This window comes from Sprattus sprattus (assembly GCF_963457725.1).
Source record: "Sprattus sprattus genome assembly, chromosome: 16".
NCBI classification, from domain to species: domain Eukaryota; kingdom Metazoa; phylum Chordata; class Actinopteri; order Clupeiformes; family Clupeidae; genus Sprattus; species Sprattus sprattus.
In genome coordinates, this window is record NC_137914.1 from 31,180,346 (window position 1) to 31,205,160 (window position 24,815).

Below are 24,815 nucleotides of genomic sequence, written 5' to 3' on the forward strand. Positions count from 1 at the left end.
TCTACTGCATAAATAAGTGTGAGGAAAAGCATTATTAATGGATAGTGATCAGGTCAGGTGTGCTTTCAGTCAAACCAATGGACTCATCTTACCATACTATGAATTTATGACGTAAAGGATAATGTATAGTCTGGCGGTCTGTGAGAAGGTGAATTCTCCCCCTCCTCACTGTGGCAAAAAGGGATGGTGCCCTTTAAGACTTTTCGACTCCACCCCCATAATGGTTGTGGCTGGGCTCACCTGAAGCCAATGGTGGACCTAATTAAGCCAAAGCGGCTGTGCCCTATTTAACAGGTGCCTCATTTTCATGAGGGGAGGACTGGCTGAGAGAGACATATGGACAGAGGCACCAAAGAGAACTTGTTGAGGCAAGAAGGTAAAACACTTCCCTGATGTGAGGAGAAGTGTTTTGAGTCTAGATGTGTGGAAACCGTTTGCCTTGTTTTGTGTGCCTAGTTCTGTGTGCCTTGTCTTTGTGCCTTGTCTTTGTGCCTTGTCTGTGTGCCTTGTTTGTGTGCCTTGTTTTTGTGCCTTGTCTTTGTGCCTTGTGTTGTACCTTGTGTGTGGTATGTATGTATGTATGCATGTATGTACAGTGCCACTTGAAAGTATGTGAACCCTTGAGCACTTAAGAGTTTTCTGTTGTTTTACCATGATTTTTCATTTTTTTCATCACCAATTTTCCATAGATGAAATGTCAGGTTTATGTTTATCATTTGCATGTACTTGTTTAGAGGGAATTGTTTTGAGTAGCCAAAAAACTACAAACATAATTACAGCATGGAATTAGGCCCAATCTCAATACTTCCCCTTACCCCTTATCTTCCCCCTTACCCTTGAAATTGCGCGTTCATGTGAGAGCTAGTGGTGTCTCAATACCCAATTTGATCAAGATTAAGGGGTAAGATTGAGGGGTGTATGGCCCTCGTTTTTAAGATGATCGGAGAGCTACCTTGCTCCTCCAAGGGCTATCCCAGAGCACACAGCGAAACCAGCTCGCGAATTTTCCAAAAAACATGGCTGTTTGAAGCGAGGAATATTTTACATGAATAAAGCTATCTACACAACTTTTTATATGTTTATAATGACTCGGTTTGATCTGAAATGTGCTACACGAACGATGCATAGTATTGTAGGTCTTAACTGAAGCTTTCAAACGGTAGTTTTAGGTTACAATTAGCGCGTATACCACCACTCCATTGGCTTATATGGTAGCTTGCCAGCTAGATGCTACATACACTACATATAAGTATTTTTGGCTTATAGTTCATTTAAAAATGACGACAGTCTTGTTTCCTGCTCTACACAGTTGTATACATATATATTTGCAACCATGGTCTTCATTGAAACTTTTTTTAAATCGCTAGTTTCAAAGCTCATACAGTCACACATGACGTACCCGAAACCGAGTGGCGTCTCATTTCATAGGGGAAAGTTTTCAGCCCTTGGCCCTTACACTTGCAAGTGCTAGGGTTAAGACAAAGACAAAGCAAAAGGGGCAAGGGGAAGAATCGAGATTCGGCCTTAGTGTATTTTCAAAAGTAAGTTTTTTCTTAGACTACTGTATATGTATTATAATTTGTTCTTAATTTTTCTGTTCCTCTATGTTCCTGACGCAATGCAACCAATTCATTTTTTTTTCTTCAATTAACCACTCAACAAAGAGTCACTGGGTATTATTATGTCCCTGCTTAAGACTCATGTCAATAGGCTACCATAGCAGTTTAGTTTTAGTAAACACTCATGTAAGAATGGAAAACTGTGTCCTACTGCTACTGGGATTTTATTGACAGCATATTATAACGTTTGCCGAATTATGACCTTACTGATCTTTTCTGTGGATAATATTTAGTGGATTCTTTTTGTACTGACTTTATGTTTTGACCTTGTGATCAGCATCACTGATATTCAGGGTTTGCTTCAGTATCTTACGCCCCTCGTCCTTATCCGACAATGAATGGCAGGAAATAAAATCGGAGTACGGACATCTAATGCCCGTTGAGGATGTAGATTAGAGCATGGATCGGGCCGAATTTTTCTGTCCGAGCACGGCCCGGTCCGGCAGAATAGTAACCGAGCCCGGACCGAGTCCGAAAGCCAGTAAAATATGTTTTTTTCGAATCGAACCAAGCCCGACGGAATCAATTTCTCAACTGTTCATATAGCCTACTAATGCCAGATTTACGTACGTTTTTTTATGAATAGCCTGGCCTTACTCCTGCAGTGGAGTTACCTGAAGGCCTATCCAGTGGTGTGCCTACATTAACTGTAGCTGAAGTGAGGCACTGCTTCAAAAAGATCAACCCTCGCAAGGCACCGGGCCATGATGGCATATCAGGTAGGGCCCTCAGGGGTTGCGCTGACCAGCTAGCAGGTGTCTTCAGCGACATCTTTAACCTCTCCCTCAGCATGTCTGTACTTCCCACCTGCTTCAAAAGGACCACCATCATCCCTGTGCCCAAGAACACCAAGGCCATCTGCATGAATGACTATCGCCCTGTAGCACTGACCTCTGTCATAATGAAGTGCTTCGAGCGGCTAGTTAAATCCTTAATCTGCTCCTCACTGTCCCCCTCCCTGGACCCTATGCAGTTTGCATACCAGTCCAATAGGTCTACTGACGATGCCATCGCCCTGACTATGCACACCGCCCTCGCCCACCTGGACAAAGGGAATACATACGTAAGAATGCTTTTCATTGACTATAGTTCCGCATTCAACACCATCATCCCATCCAGACTCATCGCCAAGCTCATAGACCTGGGACTAAGCACCTCCCTATGCAGGTGGATCTTTGACTTTCTGACGGGGAGGCCACAGGTGGTGAGAATCGGTGACCGCACCTCATCCACAGTAATCACCAACACAGGCACCCCCCAGGGCTGTGTGCTCAGCCCCCTCCTGTTCTCCTTGTTCACGCATGACTGTGCGGCTACGCACAGTTCAACTCTCATCGTGAAGTTTGCTGACGACTAGGGATGGGCATTCGATTAAATTGTCTTAATCGATCGTCGGGAGAATTAACGATCGATTTTCGATTAATCATTAAAAAAAATTGTATCAAAAATGCACTATTTATAGGCTATATTAAAATGCAGTGAAAAAAGATCAAACACAGCGTGTTCCTCAATGAGATCTTTATTTCAAGATTGACAACTCTTGTGGCAGTTAAACCGGATCCGTTTAATGGATACACTTGAAAAATATGCGCTGCTTTACTCTTAAGCAGCGGCGCCGACAGAAGCCGGTGCTCATAAACACAACTCGGTTAGCCTACCTAACAATGAATTAGGCCAATTAATAAAGCCCCATTAAAACAACCAGTAACAGTATCATCGACAAGCCATTCAATTCACCGGTAAAGAGAATATTAATAGTTAAGCCCTAAACCTACAAGTCCAGGTGCTTAGAATAACAGCTGATAGTAAACGTCAACTTTTAAGATGATTCTTGACCAGTGCCAATTTTAAGCTATGTCATTCCCCGGTTTTCTAACCAGAAACAATAACCCTGGAAGGTATTGAAAACTAGTAACTAACTGTTAAAGCACACGTTTTTAAAACAACCAGTTAGCTACCTTGGCTACCTTTTGGAATCCTTCAAGCCAAGTTCGCCAGCAATCCTAGGTTAGGTAGGGATGCTAACTTAGCCACGGTAAGCTAAGTGATGGAGGCGGTGGGTTCCAAATGTTTAATACTTACGTAGTTGTGTACTGTCACTAACCATGGTCGGATGTGCGTTGTTCAAGTGGTACACCATTTGAGTTGTGGCCGAGTTGTACTTATACACAGCTTCGCAGTGTTGTCAATGAACTAAGTCATTTTTTTTTTTTTTATCAAAATGGTCCCATGCTACACGCCGTGACCTCTTCATGTTTACTTTTGAAAGACACGGAAACTTGCAGGTAACTGAGCAGGCCCGTGGCGTTTTTTCAAACATTGCCCTTGTTTGGTAAAATTTTAATTGCTGCCACATAGCGAAATCCATTGCATTCCAAGACTCACACTACGCAACAGAACGTGCATTTTATCGATGAAAAAATAATGTCATCGACGAAATTCTTAATGATCAATTAATCGATCGTCGATTAATTATGCCCATCCCTACTGACGACACAACCATTGTGGGCCTCATCACTGACAACGATGAGGCAGCCTACAGAGAGGAGGTTGATACCCTGACAACATGGTGTCAGGTTAATAACCTCTCTCTTAACAACATAAAACAAAAGAGATGATTGTGGATTATAGGAGACGGCAGGAGGAAGAGCATGCGCCCCTATACATCAATAGATCTGTAGTGGAAAAGGTCAGTTGCTTCAGGTTCCTTGGGGTAAACATCAGCGATGATCTCACCTGGTCTGTTCACGCGAACAAGGTGGTGAAAGCGGCCCGGAAACGCCTTTTCTTTCTCAGGAGACTGAAGAAGTTTGGTATGGAATCAGTCATCCTCACTAACTTTTATAGGTGTACTATAGAGAGCATCCTGACTGGTTGCATCACAGTGTGGTACGGGAGCTGCACAGCCAAGGACCGTAAGGCCCTACGCAGTGTGGTCAGGTCTGCAGAGTTTATCATAGGCAGGGAGCTCCCAGCTCTTCCATACACGATGCATCAGGAAAGCTGGCAGGATCCTTAAAGACTGCTACCATCCATCCTATAAACTTTTTTCCCCTTTGCCATCTGGTAGGCGTTACCGAAGTATTCGATCTCGCACCCGTAGATTGGAGAGCAGTTTCTTTCCCAGGGCCATCAGGGGCCGTATTCACAAAGAATCTTAGGGCTAAAAGTAGCTCATAAGTGGCGAATTTAGGAGAAACTCCTAAAAATAATGGGCGTGTCAGTCTTAAATTTAGGACTCCTATTTTTTTTTACTAAGAGCAATTCACAAAATATTTTATCCCTAAAAGTAGCACCTAAGTCTAGGACAGCTTAAAACTCCTCATGAGGACTCCTAAGTCACTAAGACCTATTCACAAAAAGTCTTAAAATGGCTGAAGCCAGACGTAACGTGTTGGAGACAATGAACGACTCTGAATTGTTGAGAAGATATCGTTTAAACCGTGAAGGCATCAACATTTTACTAGAATTAGTGCGGGATGCAATCACGTCTCCAACTATCCGAAACAACCCAATCAGTCCGGAAGTTAAATGTTTGATAACATTAAGATTTTTGGCTACGGGGAAAATGCAACTTTGCAACGCAGACGACTTCAGAATATCGCAATCAAGCCGATTCATTCATCAAACAATCACCGCACTCTGTAGACCACACATTGTACAACAGTTTATCCGGTTCCCTTTGGACAATCGCCTACTTCAAAGGATCAAGGTCAATTTCATGGCGTTTGCAGGAATGCCCGGTGTCGTGGGTGCCATCGATGGAACACACATTAAAATAATTGCTCCATCCAGAGATGAGGACGTCTTTGTAAACCGCAAAAAGGTACATTCAATTAATACACAGATAGTGTTTGATCCAAATTTCACAATCATGGATATTGTTGCGAAGTGGCCTGGATCTACTCACGATTCGCGCATTTTAATGGAGAGCGCGGTCTGCGCCAGCTTTTTGAGCGGCACCATGTACCTGCTGGATGCCACTTGTAGGCTGACAGTGGCCATCCATGCAAGACATGGCTTTTGACACCCTTCCTCAATCCACAACCGGGAGCACAGTTGAACTACAACATGCAAGTATACGCATGAGGCCTATTTTGGTGACACAATACCTGTAGCCGCGACGGCTCTTTTAAAGTCCACTCCGCAATCTCCATCCTACATTGTGACTGGAGCGCATACCACCGCTTCTCTAAGTCATCGACAGAGCGACACACGGCAGGGAATGAAGCATTTATGTTAACACATAAGTCCTCCCATGCCTCACGCATAGTTTGCAGGGTGCTTTAATTATTACTTCTTTGATTTCATGCAATTTCCGTGTTTTTTTCGGCAATTTCTCTTTCTCTTAACGTGCAAAGCGTCATTCTCGTTGGATGCACAAACTTGTCATCATGCGTGTGCATTCTGCTAAGTGCACTATCCATAACTATTTAATATGACTTCATTTGAAGCCTAGGTTATTCTCTTATTTTCTGTTGATTTAGTGGGATCGTTAGGGGGATGTTAGGACTGAGTTTTGAATGAGAGCGCCTGTCAGCAACCAATCACCGTACGCACCGCTTCTAAACTCGTGCATGAGAATGGACGTCATCCATAGCAACGGAGTTTTTATCTTAAGCTTAGGAGTTGGTATTATCCTTAGTATGAGTAGGTCTCAGAGCCGTTGTGAATCACTTTTAAGAAATTACTCCTACGTAAAAGGTTTTAGCGCGAGTTAGGAGCACTCCTAGTGGTAAGATAAAAGGCTTTGTGAATACGGCCCCAGGCTTTTAAATGGACAGTGATAGAGTTTGATACACATTTGAATTGTCTTTAGGTTAGTATAGGTATATTAGGTTAGTTTAGGTTACTATATGTGTATTATATGTTTAGCAGATGGTATTGTATATTTATATTTATTTTGTATATTTATTAAATGTGGAATTTATGTTCAGAGTACTTATATGTTATGTTATGTTATTTTATGTTATGCTATGGTAGGTTGTTGTACGGTGTCTTGTCCCAAGAATTTCAATGCCCAGTCTGACTCTGTTTTTCTGTGTATATGACAAATAAATACTTGAACTTGAACTTGAACTTATTAAACTGGGGCATCAACAGTTAAATGCTCTCTCACACAAAAAAGCGCTGTTAAACGCACAATGGTTCACAATAAGGCCAATAAGCATATTTAAATTAAATGATTCACATTGCAAGAACGTTTAGTAAAATGGTGCGGCTCCTTTAAGAGGAGCACGTACAGGGAGGGAGAATGGTGACGCATAGTTTGGATGCAGCGACAAAGATTTATGTGCTGTAACAGTGTTAACCAGTATGTGATTAACGTGAGTTTTAATAAAGCATAGCGTGTGTAATGTGTAGCTATTTCATTCAGTTTTGTAACTTTTCCTGCTGTCTGTAAAGGGAAGGGAGGTAAAGGAAAGGGAATTAACCCCGAAGTTAAAAACTAACTAATCTACTTCGGCCATGGAGCATTTTACTCCCCTGCAATCCCCAACTACGGTCAGACAGACAGCAGGAAAGGTTAACAAACGGAATGAAATAGATACTCTTTACACACGCTATGCTTTAATAAAACTCACGTTTTATGATACACCAACGGAGGCACAACAGACAAGTCTTACCATTGAAGATCTTTTTGCACGCTGACGTTCGTTATGAAACTATCTACATCCAACCATTGAGAGTTGCATCAATCATATTTGATTAAAACTTCACACTTCTTACATTGGACATATCCAACAGCCTAATGAGAATCTGCATCGTCTATTAAGCAGAAATATCTCCATACAGTAGATTTCCCTTTGTTTAGTATAATTTTAAACTCTCCAGATGACTGGAGACTTGTGCGAGTGTTAATGTGCCTATGAACCAAACCATATTTTAAAAAAGGGGGTTATTGCTCGGAAAAAAGAATAATTTTAAAAAATTTGGCTTGATTTTTTCGCTTTGTTTTAACTCTGATGCATTAGTATGAACATAAGATATGCCTATACATAATAATTTAGTCATAGAAAGGGAAGCTTACATAATAGGCTACTGGGGTTTTTGTGGGCCCCCCCTGGGCTGTGGGCCCCTAGAATTGTCCCCACCTTTCACCCCTTTACAACGGCCCTGTATGTACTTAGCTAAAGGTTAGTCTCTGTGCCTAGGATTGGGGCCTGGCTTGGGCCGAACAGGTGCCTGTGATTTGGGCCTAAGTAGGACAGGCAGGTGCCCAGGGTCCAGAGTACTGAAGTGCCTGTGAGTACGGCCGTTATGTTTGTTTTTGATTGTTTTATTTCATGGGCACATGTGTTGGGGTGCTATAGAGCCCTTGTTAATAAATATATATATATTTGTACCGAAACACCACCATCTCCTGCACTTCTTTCCCCACTACACCACCAAGTCCAGTCACCACAATCCCAAATAACATGGGGTGTCCGGTCGGTCCCTCACACGGTCATTATCGAAAAACAAATCCTGAGGGGTCTCACTGCACGAAAAGCAAGATTATCGGGCCCGTATACGCTGTGATACAGCCGCGAATGATCACCATTCCTGGCTGATCGCGGACATTCCCCCGAAATATCTGTCTGCCGCATACTGACGGAATTTCCCGGGAAGGAACCTGCGAGGGGAGGGGGCCGATGTGTTTAACATTCTCACCTCCCGCTGACAGAGGGGCGAAATGCTCTTATTAGCATATTGACTGTCAGCAGTCTAGCCACACACACCCTGCTGCAGCCATTGGTTGAAAACGACAAGGAATTGTTGTTTTCAATCCAGGTCAATTCAATTAACATAACAAAACCTAGGCCTGGTCAAGGGAAGGGGTGGGGGGGCTTTCACACCAATGTGGGCTTCTACGGCAATACACAGGGTCGAATACTGTCGTAAATCCCACATTTCATGCAGTGTCTTGTTTCGTCCTGAAGGGATTTATTTTTTCGATAATGACCGCCAGACTATAGATTATGCCACTTATTTTACGGTTACTTGCCAAAAGGATAGAAGATACCTCCAAAATACCTATTTTTAAAGACTTTGTTGCCGTTTCATGATTTCCACATTTTTTTCTTAAATAGTACACAAATAGAACTTTTCAGAAGTTTCAGGTGTTGCATAGCAAGCCATTACTTGCTGAAATCAAGATACAATGACTTTCCATTAAATAAAATGACGTACTTCTTGCGGAATGATGAAGGAATGATGAAGATGTGAATTAGAAGCACAAAACCTGTTGCCAATAACAGCGGGAACTTTTTGCGCAGCTGTGAATATTAAGAAATTACAGATCTGTGAAAGTTGGGGTGGCCCATTCATATCCACGGAACTTTTTGGAACATTCTGAAGAGCCATATAATTAAGCAATATAGCACAAGTGGGAGTGGGGTAGGTAAGGGATAATCCCACGGGTGGTGTTTCGGCAGTAGCCATAGAGGCCGGAGGCCGAGTGGCGTATGCAACAACATACGTGGGATTATCCCTTACCTACCCAACTCCCAATCGTGCTATATTGCTTTTATAAAACAATTCTACAGTCAACAAATTAACATTTCAACACAAAGTTATTGATTAAAAATGGTTTATTGCCCCAATTGTTTTATAATAATGAGTAATACAACATGTGAGGGAGGAGAAGAAGAAGAGAGAAGATTAATTAAAGAGTAGCTGATGATAAATGCTGCTTTGTGTGCTCACTAAAACACAACAAAATATCAAAGAAACTGACACGTAAAGACACTTTTATTTATGAATGTCCAAAACAGAAAACAAACTTGTCAGGTTATTTTTTACATATTTCAAAACAATCACAATAAGACAACAATATAAACAAAACTCGTTATAAACGAAATCAGAATTAAATATTTTTTTAATCCTTCAAAGATATTAATAACATTTAAATGTATATACACAGAAAACAAACTTGCCTGTGGAGAAAACAGTACTGCCAAAGAACCATCCAAACAGAAACACACACATACGCAGACACACACTAAGTGGGTTTGGGTGATTAATAGTAGACACATGATGACCCTCCAAGAAACCATTCCACTGACTAACTAAACCAAACCTTTTGCCCTTACACTCTGCTGCCGCGCAAGCTATTTCTGTTTTCCTCTCCATCTTATCTTTTCTGTAGCATAGACAACAGCTTTTCTGTTACTCAAGAACACTAACACGACCCATATGAACTGACTCCATAAGGTATCATGACCCATATGAACTGACTCCAGTACACTAACATAACCCATATGAACTGATCTCCAGTACGGTATCATGACCCATATGAACTGACTCCAGTACACTAACATGACCCATATGAACTGACTCCAGTACAGTACAGGCATGAAAACGGGTAAGGGGTGAAAAAGGTGAGGAGGATATTACCCCTCTGGGGGGGTCCGGGGGCGTGCCCCCCCTGTAAGTAAAATTTAAATATGCCATATTTTAAAGCGTCAATCTGATGCAGTTTGAGATGCTTTTTTTCCAACCTGGGGAGAGCTGGAGAAATTTAGCTTCAGCCATGAGTCAAAAAATATTTTGGCCTCCTTACTTAGTATTATGCAAGCCATTTCATGCCAGCCTGTCACTGGGTCTATCATTTACAGTATATGAGGCACAATGTGGTAAGGGCACCACAAATGGCTTAATGCATAGCCCCCACGAGAGATGCCGTAACTTAACTTGTCTACTCTTCCATCATGATTGACAGCCAATACAATGTTATGTAATTCAGATTTCAATAAATTTTATTGGCGAGGCCCTTCGCGTTAATATTGCCATGCACTCGCATCATCCAGTTATTCAACATAATAAATCAGCGGCGAAAAAAACAATACAATCATATATTCTTTAGAAGTACTAAATGATGCAAAATGTAAGGATCTCTTTTCATTTATGGAATTCTTGTCAAGAAAATATGATTCTATTGTTTTTTTCGCCGCTGATTTATTATGTTGAATAACTGGATGTATATATTTAAATATATGTTAAGCTCCTATTAAAGTATCCATCTATCTACTTCCAGTGGCACTTGCTCTTGACTGCTTTGCCTCATAGCTTGGCGACTTGGCCTTTTTGAGCAGAGCATCACTGAAGCCTTCCATGTGACAAGAGTCCCCTTTGCAGCCATGCTCACCTTTCTTGTCACCAAAGTGCTTATCATGTCAGTGCTCAGGGTTGCACTGTATTGGGTCTTGTTTATGGTAACGAGACTGAAAATGGTCATCTGACGTCATGATTGGTTTTATACCTGCAAGGCTTGCAAGTTGACTGGCTGAAATAGTAGGAATTATTTGCTACGTTAACAGTCTGTAGTCAAACACCTTTGCAATGGTCACTTTGCCCCAACAGAGCGATTCAAAGTTAGAACAGGGAGTCTCCGTGGCGTTTGAGTTAATGTAGCTAAATTATCTTACTCCATCAGTTATTCACACCGTAGCCGTCTCGTAACCAGGCTAATCACATCATTGCTAACTTTTTCATACTTGTATCTGAAGGTTATGCCCCTTGAAATGAATCTTCCCGTTAAGTTACCGAACACATGTTTTAACGTTTTATATGCTAACATTACGGTCACACAACAAAAATGCGTCCAGCAGGGATTCCAAAATTGTCCGGGATTTTGCCTCGTTGGATATTATTGTTTCTCTGGGTCTTTCACAAATGAGTTATTACGTCTTTACACGTTTTGGAAAGGGTATCACTTACGTTCCACCTTCTTGCGCGAACTCTGTCATTGGTCAAACTTTCCCAGTGTTGACAGATATAATTCATTATCCTCCAAATACGATCATTTTGAGCCTTTGATATGATACGCAATTTACAATCTGGCAACACTGAGCACCTTGCCGCCGCCAGCACTAGTTCAGTACAAATGTACATGTCATCTGAATATGAAAAATATGTCCAACCCCCCCCCACAAAAACAAAACTCATCGAATCTACACGATTCACGTAGGTCACCTATTTTGTTTTCAAAACGGCGAATTTCGCTGAAAGGTGAGTGATTCTCATGCCTGACAGTATCATGACCCATATGAACTGAGTCCAGTACACTAACATGACCCATATGAACTGACTCCAGTACACTAACTTGACTCATATAAAATGACTCCAGTACCCTAACATGACCCATATAAACTGACTCCAGAACAGTCACATGACCCATATGAACTTACTCCAGTACACTAACATGACTCATATGAACTGACTCCAGTACACTAACATGACCCATATGAACTGACTCCAGTACAGTCACACGACCCATATGAACTGACTCCATAAGGTATCATGACCCATATGAACTGACTCCAGTACAGTCACATGACCCATATGAACTGACTCCAATACAGTATCATGACCCATATGAACTGACTCCAGTACACTAACATGACTCATATGAACTGACTCCATAAGGTATCATGACCCATATGAAATGACTCCATAACAGTTACACGACCCAAATGAAATGATGACAATGAAGGATAAGGTGTTTGAGCTACTCAAGACTGCATAAACTGCATCTACAGAAATCCCTGAGAACTTTGCCAATCCTTAAAAAACAGACAACAACAGACAATGGCAATGTCAACAAAGTGGAAAGTTCCACCCATATGTTTTTTGAAGAACACTATATGCGTTTATCATTTGATTTGACCAATCAACATCACCCATGTTTTTAATGTAATCATTAATTATGGTAGGAACAACCACTCTGTCCCAGACCTCACCTTACTAATATTTGAACATCTGTATAATTATTAACATTGTGGAAAAAGACTACTAAAACATCTGCCTCTGTCCTACACCACCTCATGTCCCCACGTCCTTCCACTAGACCACCAAAACTGTTATTGTTATAACAACACTGTAAAATGTTACCAGAGTTTTACAATATTTTACTGATATATTTCACAATAAATCATCGTAATGTTACTTTACAGGCTTTACCTGTAATAATCACAATGTCATGTTGTAATGTAGACTTTACTGTGAAATCAATGTAGACACAGTAAGTTACTGTGAAAAAAACGATACCGGGATTTCACAGCATTGTATAGGGTTATTTTACAGTAAAATACTCTATTCAAATCATCCTTTGAGATAACCCAATACATTACTGTATAATAACGTTCGTTGTCTGGGTTAGTAAATGAACGATCTTTTGGATCAAGATCAGGTCACTTAATGAACCACTTTTTTAAGAAATTCCAAAAGCTGCTTTCTCCGTGAAGCTTTGCCTCACAGAGAAGAAACTTATCTTTGTAAAATTCTAATTGTGAGTTTCCATTTAACCTTAATGATCTCCACATGTCAATTTTAGTCATAGTGTGTTAGTTATTTTACGGAGAATACTCGAATTAGCGTGAAAGTTAAAGGAAGCTAACGTTAGCCTCCAGCTGCAGCAACCAGCATTTCATTTTAAACCATTTTTCCCCGCGAAGATTTTCCTCACAGACAAGTAATGTATAGTTGTTTTGGATGTGTAGTTGTTTTGGAAAGCTCAAATGATGTGTTCTCATTTAATGCTGTCCACATGTCCAGGTATAGAGTGTGTAATTCGGCTGAGAATACACAAATAAGCGTGACAGTTATAGTAAGCTAACGTTAGCCTCCAGCTAAGTCATTTTAAAGCCATTTTCCCTGCCAAGATTTTCCTCACAGACAAATAATGTATAGTTGTTTTGGAAAGCTCAAATGATGTGTTCTCAATAAATATTCTCCATGTGTCCAGGTATAGAGTGTGTTATTCGACTGAGAATACACAAATTAGCGTGAAAGTTAAAGTAAACGTTAGCCTCCAGATGCAGCAACTAGGCTATGTCATTTCAAAGGAGCTAATTTTAGCCTCCTGATTTGCGTTGCTTATATCAATCTTGCTTGGCTTTCAATACTAACTTATTTGGTGCATGTGCATGTGCCTTGGATAAACAATGCCATATTAAATCTGTACAACTGAAAGTTGTCTTTGCTTATTGTTTACAGGTGCTTCTTGGGCATCAACCCAGAGCAAGGCTCGAAGAAGAGGCGTGGAGGGACAAATGCAAATGTCAGCACACTCCAGAGAAAGCTTGTCGACTTCGAGTGGTCATTGTACATTTGTAATTGTTTTTGCATTTTTTTTTGTAATTGCATTTAATTTTGTTTATATTGTATATGTTCCGAAGTTTTGTTTATATTTTATATGGTCTGAAGACAGACAGAGTTATTTAGGAGAGTCTACGTTCTGGAGTGTTGTGTGTAATTTGAGTGTTTTAAACTCTTTTCATTGTGTATTAGGATATTGATTAATGAATTTGACGTGTTTTTAACTTTTGCTATTTGTATTTGGGTTTTGAGTTCTAGGGTTAGGGTATTGAGTAATGAATTTGACATGTTTCAAACCTTCAGTAATTGTTATGTAATTGGGTATTGATTTTTTGCGTGTTTTTAAACCTTTTTTATTGCAATGTATTTAGGTATTGAATAATAAATATGACGTGTTTTAAACCTTCATGAATTTGTATGTATTTGGGTATTGAGTAATGAATTTAAAAAGTTAAAATTAGTATTGTCTTTGTTCTTGCTTTGACTTTTAATTTAGCAAATCCAAAGCACATTTGTGTGATAAAATCACAGTTAACAAGTCAAATGTGCAGTACTTAAATTGTAAATGTACAGTATAATGTACTAGTTGCAACTTAAGTTTTACAGTAAAAATACTGTAAATTATATACAGCAAGACGATGTAATTCCACAGCTACATACTGCCAAATCACAGTAATCCAATGGCATTAAACTGTGAAATTACAATATACTGCTGTAGTTGCATTGCATTTTACTGTGAAATTTTTACAGTGCATTACTGTAAAACATGTGCAGTAAATTACTGTGAAATATTTACAATAAATAACTGTAAAATTACCGTGAAATGAATGCAATTATTAGCCAGTAGTTTACTGTAAAATCACGGTGAAATATTTTACAGTGTATAATACAATTAGTGGGCGCAAGTCAGTCACACCTCGACTTTCTTGCAAAAAACGCACATTCATAATAGTATAATTACAGGCCTATAATTCCTGCACGTTTTTTGTTTTTCTGAATTGTGTGAAATGGCTTATACAAATAGGTAATACTGAACGATTATGTGTCACCAAGGTCGAGGTGAATTGGTTTAGTCTTAACTTCTGTACTGACGGTGTTGGGGGATGGAGAATGTGTTGATTGTCGAGTGAAAAATAAGCACAGAGATGGATAGGAAAATGCAAAAATCCGTCAGGTGCCAAATTTCGAAAAAAAAAAGAAAAGAAGAAGAGGAGAAACGAGCAAAACATAAAGGTATGCCACTATGCTCTCTCTGTTTGATGACGGTATCCATGAAGTGATGAAAGGCTAATGTTAAGTGGTGGTAGGCTATAACTCTTATATTTGTTAGCCTGCCATTCTGCTCCCTATGATTATACAACAATAAATCGGTTTTAACTCAACAAACACGAGATCTAATTTCGCGATAAGACTGTGCTTTGCAACAAAACTGTTACAGGTTCAGTTTTAGGTTCATCATTGACGTTGGACCGTGTAATTAGCCAACGGAATGTTCATATCTTCTGTAGGCAGTTTCAAAGACGGAACATTTGCCATTTGCCTTCGTGACAAAGTATAGTTTTCCAGGAATAAGTTGAAGTGTGGCATGCATAGAATTTTAGGCAGTAACCAAGCAGCTAATTGTTCCTCCCTGAAATAAGTTAATATAGCGTTTAATGACAGATATTTAGCATGTAGGCAGTAAGGGCATGTTTATTCCCATTGATTATTTAAACTTCTCTGTAAAGGATTTGTGCAATTGTGCAAATTTTATCTTTCATTTGTTTAGTTATAAATATAGCCTATATATATATAAAATAAAAATCGGGGGGGGGGGGGGCGCTCGGAGGGGGCCTCGCCCGGGGCGTATTAACCTGTAGAACCGCCACTGCGTACGTACACAAACAAACACACAAATATGCTTACCCGGCTGAGGATGATGGGAGATCAATCTCCTCTTCCTCCTTCTCGTCCAGCCTATCCAATAAGTCCACTCTTTCCTGGTCCTCAGAGTAATGCTGGAATCTCATCAGCAGTGCGCTGCCTTCTCCCCCTGAATGACCACAGCAGCTATGCAGACTGGCTCTTCTCTGCAAGTCTGCATCCATCTCAAATAATTATAATAAAAAAAACTGTGAATACGTATATTATTATACATCATATTCACATCATGTTAATTGTCATCACTAAACAGACTAAGACCGCGTTCACACTAGACTTCTTTTTTAGAAAAAAAGCGCCGCCTTTAGCGCCTTTTGAGCTGCTTTTGAGCTCTTCATATCATGTGACGTCACTGTCTTTTAAGCACCGCCATATTTGTGCCTGATGTCAGACAAATTACGGTCACAACCTATGGTCACAACTCACAGAAAGTTCAAAACACTAGGGGGTATGTTGTGCTGTTGATTGCGACAACCTAAATATACAATTGCTAAAGATTTAGGGAATGACTGACCTGTTAGGTGAAATGCAGCATGTTGATACAGTCGTAGTAATGGCTCTGTATTATCACAGCTATAGCTACTATCTTGAGCAAGCTACAGTGCTAGCAGTAATAGCTAGTGAGCTGTTTACGGTCACAACCCACAGACAGTTCAAAATGCCCGGGATATGTTGTCCTGTTGGATGCGACAACAGTCATCAAAGAAAGCCTAGATATACAATTGATACAATCGTGAATAGTTGCTGTGTCTTAGCACTCTACTGAGCAAGCTAGAGTGCTAATATCTAGCGAGCTATTTAGCCCTTCACACAGGGATTTGGCTATAACCCGTTAGCCAATATTGACACTCTTGCCTGCTCAGAAGAGTTTCTGTACGCTTGAAATCTCCAGTTTATGGGGATGGTTTATGTACAAGATAAATGTCAATGTCGGGAAAAGAAAGTTGGGGCCGATGCTTTGCAAAAACACAGAGGAATTGTTAATCGCTAACGGCTAGTAGCATGCTAACATTAGATAGGTAGCTCAGACACCTCGCAAATCCTCTTAAACGTATTTTTCAGTCACAATAATGTGGTTTTTATATTGTACAGTGTCTATTTCTCGGTAACTTTCCACAAATCTAAGCAAAAAAAAGTAAAAATAAAAACTTCTAGGTTCAAATACGATGATCCACGGAGTTTGACCGGCCATTTTCTTTTAACTAAGGTAGTAGGTTACTAGGGAAGGTACGCGACTACCTACTCTCCTCGTCCTGATTGGTCAGCTCAACTCAAAAAGGCGTCGGAGGTTGCACTTTTTTAGAAGTTTTTAAAAGGCGGCCGCTTTTTGAAAAGGGTTGCATGTAAAAAAGGCGCCGCCTCTCGAAAAAAGCCGTTGTGAAATCCAGCATAACCTTACAGTTTGTCCTCATAACATTCTATGATAACATTCCATATTACTGTGCAGCGAATGGCAAGGCAAGGTAATTTTATTCATATAGCGCATTTCATACACATGTGGAGCAACATCATCTGGGACACTGAAGCGTCAAAATCAGGATACCCCTGTCGCTGCACCAGCAAAGATGAGCCCGTTTGAAAACTATTTCAACAATTGCACTATTAATGGCGATATACAAATGAATGTGATTGTGAATATATAAGCACCCCTTTTTTGTCGGTAGCGCAAGTGTTCCATCTGGCTGTAGCGTTGCTTCAAGGGTTGCGTGGCAACGATTTATTTAGGAACTATATTTTGTAGTGGCGGAAGAATGACGGTTTATCATTAAACTATTGTTTCTTAAATTGAATTGAGTTTATTTAATGAAACCATATCAAATATTTGTAGTAACAGTTTTAGAAAAGCAATAAGCCCCGGAAGTCCGTGGTCCGCTTCGCGTCGTGCCTAACAACTCCCCTTACCTGTTCTAAAATCAGCGCAAACCACGGCCTCTTGGGGCTTATTGCTTATCAACACTTATAGAATGCTGAAGTCACTAAGATTCCACCATTTGTTTCAATGGTACATTTTTACTTGTTTATCATAAATATTATTAAGTATTAAGTCTAGAATTTTTTTAAGTCATAGCTGTTGTGCTATTTACAAGCTACACAATAAAGTCTGAAAGACTTTCTATGCTAAGCGGTTCTTGAGAATAAGAATAAGAAGCCAAAGAATATCAATCTAATGCTTTGCAAGCACTATAATAATTTATAGAAGAGTAATGACAATTTACTGAAGATTATAGCTTGCTAAGTTACCCGCTATCTGCTGAAGTGAAATTGATATGTAGTCATACTACTGGTATCAATAACAAACTAGATATTCAAGTTAAAAGCTGGTTGAAACGGTACTAATAAATAATAAAATACGTTTTACCTCAGTTGATGCATTGGTTTTCCTCTTCATACTACGGCAGGTGATGTTTCCCTGTCTTCCTCCTTCCAAGTAGTGAGCAGAGTGACTTGTCTTGTCAAATCTGTTTTTTTGTCTTCAAATTGTCAAAAATGTACTTGTGCCACAAACCTCTTAAACAATGTGATATTTACAGTGAAGTTTTCACTGATGAAATTGGTGGTTGGACAACAGAGATATAAGATTGAACATCATCAGTACTTTGGTACCTAAATTAGAATGGGCCAGCTGCATCTATCTATAAATCCAGAAATCTCTGTGTGTCTATCTGTCTGTCTGTCTGTCAGTCAGTCAGTCTGTCTAGGGCGTATCTCCCTGACGTTAGTTACGTTAGTTATGAGATTTCGCATGTAGCTTACGCATGTCCTGTGCATCCTTAATTTTGAAGTTTTCTGAATTCATAGTTCGCGGCATATTTGTATTTTATCGTTTGCCGTAGGCACTATGGGTAGTGAGGCACTATGGGTAGTGTAGTAATTCAGATAAAGAGGGGAGGACCCGCGCGACGTGAATGATGTCATAGTCATAGAACAGTGGTCGTCATAGATGTTACCCGTCATAGATGTTATTTTAAGTAGTATATTGTAGTTTGATGTATTTGTATAAGAGTTACCTTTCTATTCAACGTTGCTGGTTAGCCTAGACCAGTGACCATGCGTTCATGCATCTACTGACACAATGAGAGAGGTTTTCCGATGTACCTGTTGTAATTCGTGTGTACTTTGTTTTCTCATTATTGCAATATTATTAACCTCAGTCTGCATTTACCCTGGCTGGGAGAGACTGTCATTCCGAAGATACTGTGTGTGATCGCCTTTGCTCTGTGTTCATTAAACCTGCCAGAGTGTATGAATAAACGGCTGGGTGCCAATCAAAATCACAACGCAAGAGTGGAGTTCTACACCGCTACAAATGGTAGCTTATATTGATAAGCCTCGGAGGCTTTCAGATTGTCTGTGGAAACGGGCATTGTCAACAAGACTTTCAGGACGCAATGAATATTTGGATAGAAATTTGCCGAACTTTCCAGGGCCTGACAAAGCTCACTGCGCTTTGGCTGCAACTCATTGAGCTGTTTCCACAGCTCCAGCTCTGTGTCTGCATCGTCAACGTTGGGCATTAGTTGTCCGTACTCCGATTTAATTTCTAGCCAAACATTGTCTGATAAGGACGACATTTTATCTGGTAGCAAATATTGGCCTTTCAATCGCGGCAGTGGTAAACAGACACGGTCTCTCACTTCTGATGTGAGATGGTCTATAAATGGAATAAAAAGATTCAGCCTCCAGTACTCTGCTGGGGTTGAAGCAGGTGTGTTTGACCGCTTCGTCTGCATTGCCACAATGCGAGGCAGAGAAGGATCGATATCCAGCTTGGCTGCCAAGGCACTGCCCTTCTCCCATAACCTATCAAACCCGGTCTCTCTCCTTCCTTCCAGCAGCCTTACCAAGGCGGTTGCATTGGTTGCAGCAGTTGGCAAGTCACAGTCAGGGCTTTGCAAACTGTTGCTGAGAGGCGTGAGGTACTGAAGCAACCCCTGAATAACCGTGATGCTGATTATTAAGTCAAATGACTCCATTGATTTGGACAGGGAGTTCGCAGTACCGCAACTCTTTGCATCCCCCTCTGTCTGCAGTTTCCCCATCGTAATAAATATGCGTTCGTAATTTTTCATTACGGTGGAAATGCATGCATCGTGCTGGGACCAGCGTGTGTCAGAGAATTTTTGTAGGCGTTGGTTTGTGCTTTCGTCATTCAAGAATATCTGTAGCCGTTTAGGGGAAGCTGATATGAAACTGACGATATCTTGGACTGTGGTCAGTGAATTCCTTACCAACGGGATTCGGGTGGAGTGCACTATGGCCAGGTTCAGCGCGTGATTTCGGCAATGCACATAGGTAGCAGCAGGATGGAGTTGTCGGATGCGAGCCTGCACCCCTTTCACTTTGCCACTGACATTGCCTGCGCCGTCGTAGCCCTGTCCCACCAGGTTCTCTGGGTCTAAATTTAATTTCTCAAGTTGGTCAAGCAAGAGTTTGGTCAGTGTCTCTCCCGTAGTGTCAGCAGTGGAGATGAAGCACAAGAAGTCCTCTCTCACTGAGAACTGCCCTGCCTCACAATGAACATAACGGACTGACAAGGACACCTGCTCAGAATTACTGATATCTGCCGATTCGTCTAAAAGGACCAGCCAGCTAAAGGACAGAAAACCATTTTGCGTTTTGGCATTTCAGGATAATTTCATTTTGGATCTGTTTCCCACACAAATCAATGATTTCGTTCTGGACCTGGTGGCCACAATAATTTGCGTTAGCAGGGGCTAGCTGTAAATATTGTTGTAAGGTGGCATCCCCCTTTGCATGGTACTTTAAAAACGCATTGAAATTACTCCGCACATCGGTGTGACCTCGCAGAGCCACGTTTTGCTGGCCACACGTATGTATCAAATCGATAATAGCTTTAATGCCATGCCTATTTCGTTCGCTTGAGTCTTGGAGAGAGCGATCAAGAACTGCACTAATGGAAAGCTTTTTCCCTGTACAGACTTGCACAAATTCAGAGGCACGTAATTGAGCAGTCTGGTGTGCTTGTGTTGACAAATGTTTAGCCACAATTTTTTTAACATTGCTCCAATCCCGAAGTGGCTTTGCCCTAAGAATGATATCCCCGGAAGAGAAAAGCATACATGCCACACATAGCAGGCTATCCTGACACACGCTATAGCGCAAGGTTGGGTAGTTAACATCATTGAAAAACTCCTCTGGCACTCTTCTCTGTTTTCCGAAAATCATAGTGGAAGGAGCTACCCATCCTCTGTGAGGTTTAAAACGATTTTGTAATAGATGGAGCTTAACAGAGTCTGAAGCAGTTTTAAGGGCATTTGCCTCAAATTTGCCTATGTCCGATAAGTTCGAAGCTAGCGATAATGTTGGTGGGCGATCTATCTGGAAATCACTCACACCAGAGCTAGCTGCCAGCTCTACTGGCTGAGGGGTGGGTGAACAGGGGGTGTCTTCTGTAGGTGTAGAGAGAAGCCAGGGAGAAGGTGAACTGATTGTGGAGATTAAATCAGGGGAATCAATAGGTTGAGGGATTTCAGTGACCCCTGCTGCATCAACTGCCTCATGCGAGGGGTCTCTACGGCAGCTAGCACTGATCGGGGGAGTGGAGTTTGCCTGGTCGCCAGCCACCTCGGATGGTTTTTTAGGTGGCTGCTGGAAAGCAGAGGACGGCGGAGCGTCATTGCTTTTGGGCTTTTTTTGCAGGGTCTGAAATAAACTCAGCTGTTTAAGGCTTCGCTTCATTTTTGAAGTTGTTAGCTATTCTGAATTTCTGAGTAGAACTGTGGGTAGTTTGCTGCTTTCTCTCTTGAGTCTAGCTGTTGAAGAAAAAATTTGGAGGGAACTGAATAACGCAGCAGGCGCAGATCACCCCTAACCAATCAGTTTTCTCGGTCTCGCACACCCCGCAAAAGACTGTTTTCGCACTGTTTGTCCCTCACCCAAGCGTGCGAGCTCTTTCTCTCTTTTCTCATTTTTCTTCTCGTGCAGCAGAAGGAACGCACAGTGCGTACAGCCGTACGGCTGCAGGCGCCACTGCCAACAGCTACACCTACGTCTGCTAACACTACAGAATGCATAATTCCTACGGGCACTGCACTAGTAGGGTTAAATGCAAGTGAGTTGGCATGACATTAGTGTATCTGTTGTGCATCTCTTTCCATATGACAAGATATATGGTATAGGTGGCACATTGAGAGCTGTGAAAACAGAACAATATGAAAAAGGAAACATCATGTGAACATGTACCTGTAAAATCACCCAAATGGAGTAGATTTGAGCTGCTGTCCACGAGAAAGAGGGTGTTCGAGCCCAGAGAGAGAGCAGATTGCTGAACACATCAGAGTCACAGCTGAACACATCAATCAGGCATTGGCTGATGGAGCACTGATATTGATCACACGTCACCATGAAGAAGAACACAATGAACGGAGCGAAGCACAGAAGCAGGATCACAGCAACGAGGGAAAACAAGTCCACTTTCCTGTAGAACGAAATGGAAGGGCAGACAGAAATGTATTAGAGCAGTCATGCTAGCAGAGAAATAATGCACTACATACTGTAACTTCTGAAGTTCTTTGAAGTTGGAGTTATAGCCTATAGTCTAAGCAATACCTCTAATGCAAATGGTTCTCTAGTGCTTGAGCACTACACTCTCACACACACACACACACACACACACACACACACTCTCTCTCTCATACACACACACACACACACACACACACACACACATTCACACACTACACTCTCTCTCACACAAACACCTCTCATCTGTGTGTCAGCCTCTTTCTCTCACTCCTTCTTCCTTCAGTACACAGTTGCACACACACACACACACACACACACTACACTCTCTCTCACACACACACACTGACACACAACACACACACACACACACACACACACACACACACACACACATACACACACGCGCACGTATCTCCTCCCTCACCCTAGCATACACTCCACTTTTGCACTCATTCAATCCTACTATAAAACCTCACTATGTGTGCATTGATTATGCCATTGCTGCTCATTATTGAATTATATCTGATCAGTATTGGTTTAATCATTTTCAACCGGTGTCATTTTTCAACCTGGGCCCCTATTTACTGTAAGATCTTTTTGGGTTCAAACTTTTACTAAAGACAATTTACTAAATGGGTCCACATATATTCGGTCCAGAAATCGGTCGGAAATCGGAAATCGATTTTTACAGTTTTTGTAATTTAAGTTTCAGCATGTCTGTTTCTTTACAGTTATTAAGGTAAACAGACAAATATCTCTCTCCGTAGGGATTATTTCCATGTATCAGACACTTATAATTATATAATGAGCCTGTGTGAAAAGGTGCACTCCCTCCCCCTTCTCACTGTGGTCCACGAGGGGAGAAAGGCTGGACTCCCCCACCATATTGGTTGGGGCCAAGTTCCCCTGCACCTGTGGATGCTGGCCAATTGATTGTTTTCAGTCACTTGACTACAATAGGTAGCTGGCGGTCAAAAAGAACAGCGAAACTGGCCACAAATAGTGGACAACTTCGAGCAGTGCCGCCTACTCAACTACGATTGCCATCAACCACATACCATACCACTATAGCCAGACAGAGATATTTAGAAAAAAATTAATTGGAGGAACTTGTGATCCATTTACTGCACCCGCTGACATTTGTATTTCTTTAACCTCGACAAAGTCTCTGCCTGAGCTCAAGTGTGGAGATATTTACATCTATCTCATAGAAAATCTGTCCCAATGTAGCGGAGTAAATAATTCCACTTGCCATTTAGAGATAACTTTTCATTTGGCTAGCAAGACAGGTTTTGTTTTATGTAACCTGAGCGCCATCTTTTGGTGCAATTCTGTAGACTTGGGAGGCACTTTCTTACCGACTAGCCCCAGTCTTGAGTAGCCTGTAACAAGGTAAGTCGCATATGCTGAGCTCCACTTTAGTTAGATTAATGTGTTTAAATATTTGTGGTAGTAACTGTAATTGTATTTGTGATAATTTAGTATGGATGCATTTAAACCTAAACGGGAGGTCTCTCATTTTATATTAGAGACCATTTTGTTTTGTTTCTTTAGTTTTAGCTGCAAAATGTTAGCTAACCACGTTGCGTTAGCTTGCTGGTGTGGTTGTAGTGGCTAAAGCTTCTATCCTTCATTTTTGGTTTTATAGTGTGGAGCTGAATGTGAAACTGTGAGACACTGTGAGACACACTGAATCTGTTCTTCAGGTACAGTTTACAACTTTCGCCTTATTGTGTATTTTATGTATATGCCCAGTCTTGAGTAGCCTGTAACAAGTGTGGAGCTGAATGTGAAACTGTGAGACACTGTGAGACACACTGATTCTGTTCTTCAGAATAAACGTCTGGATAGCCAAAAAGACAGACAACGCTTGGAGGAGTACTTTATGACCGATACAAATGGTGCCGTGAACCGTTCTTCTCTACACAAGGTTGCTGCTTCACGAGGGAGTTCTGCCATTCTGCCCTGTGGACACCAACACGACGACGGTGTGCAGTGAGTTGCTTTGAGCTGCGCATGTCAGACTGGGAGATAAAAATAGAATTTTGTATATGGTTTATTTTTCGTGAAATTACCGTGCATATTGAGGAGTTGCATTTTAAGTTTGTTAATATGAAAAGGGCAGTTTTTGTGTTTTCCACTTCCATGAGTCTTAAGTGAGAATTTGAAGTTTGAGAATTTTGAAATATTTTTTTTTCTCATACATATATGTACCATTGTTACTGTGCTGTTGTCGCTATTCTCCCATTTTTTTCTTTACACTTTTGAAGTTTTGTGTAATATTAGCAATTGTATTACATTGACAATGGAGAATTGAAACTTTTCTGGTATTGGTAGGGGTAGGGGATTATGGCTTAGCCCACCGCTACGGGCTGTAGGCGGTCATAGGAGGGGGGAAAATATGACATCTACCCCGTATCATGCGGGAGTGGATCATACTGGCTGTGATGGCGCCTATGCCACTGCAGACATTCGAACAGGTGACCAGCCTGCTTTTCCTGTGGGCCAGGATGTTGAACATGTTTCAGTGCGTATTCTTGGTGATTTAGTTAAGCAGATTGGAACCAGCATTGGAGAGAACATTGTCTCTTGTCTTAAATCTATTCCAACTGGTGAGGTGAGTGTGGCTCATTCTAGCATTGCTGATCTCTCTAAAGTTAACCTGACTTTCAGTCACCATAGCTATGATCCACATCCATTCAGAGGTGA

The 24,815-nt window shown here is 41.1% G+C and overlaps 1 protein-coding gene across 1 annotated transcript in view; it reads right to left on the minus strand.

Moving 5' to 3' along the window:
• LOC308377310 (7-dehydrocholesterol reductase-like) overlaps positions 1 to 23,423 on the minus strand; it is a gene marked incomplete at both ends in the record, with an annotated part of 39,048 nt that extends 15,625 nt beyond the window's left edge. Inside the window, 2 exons of the mRNA XM_080853893.1 lie at positions 21,825 to 22,059; positions 23,413 to 23,423. Of these exons, the coding sequence (XP_080710019.1) occupies positions 21,825 to 22,059; positions 23,413 to 23,423 (246 nt within the window). The remainder of the gene's footprint in view (positions 1 to 21,824; positions 22,060 to 23,412) is intronic.
• Positions 23,424 to 24,815: the final 1,392 nt, after the last annotated feature.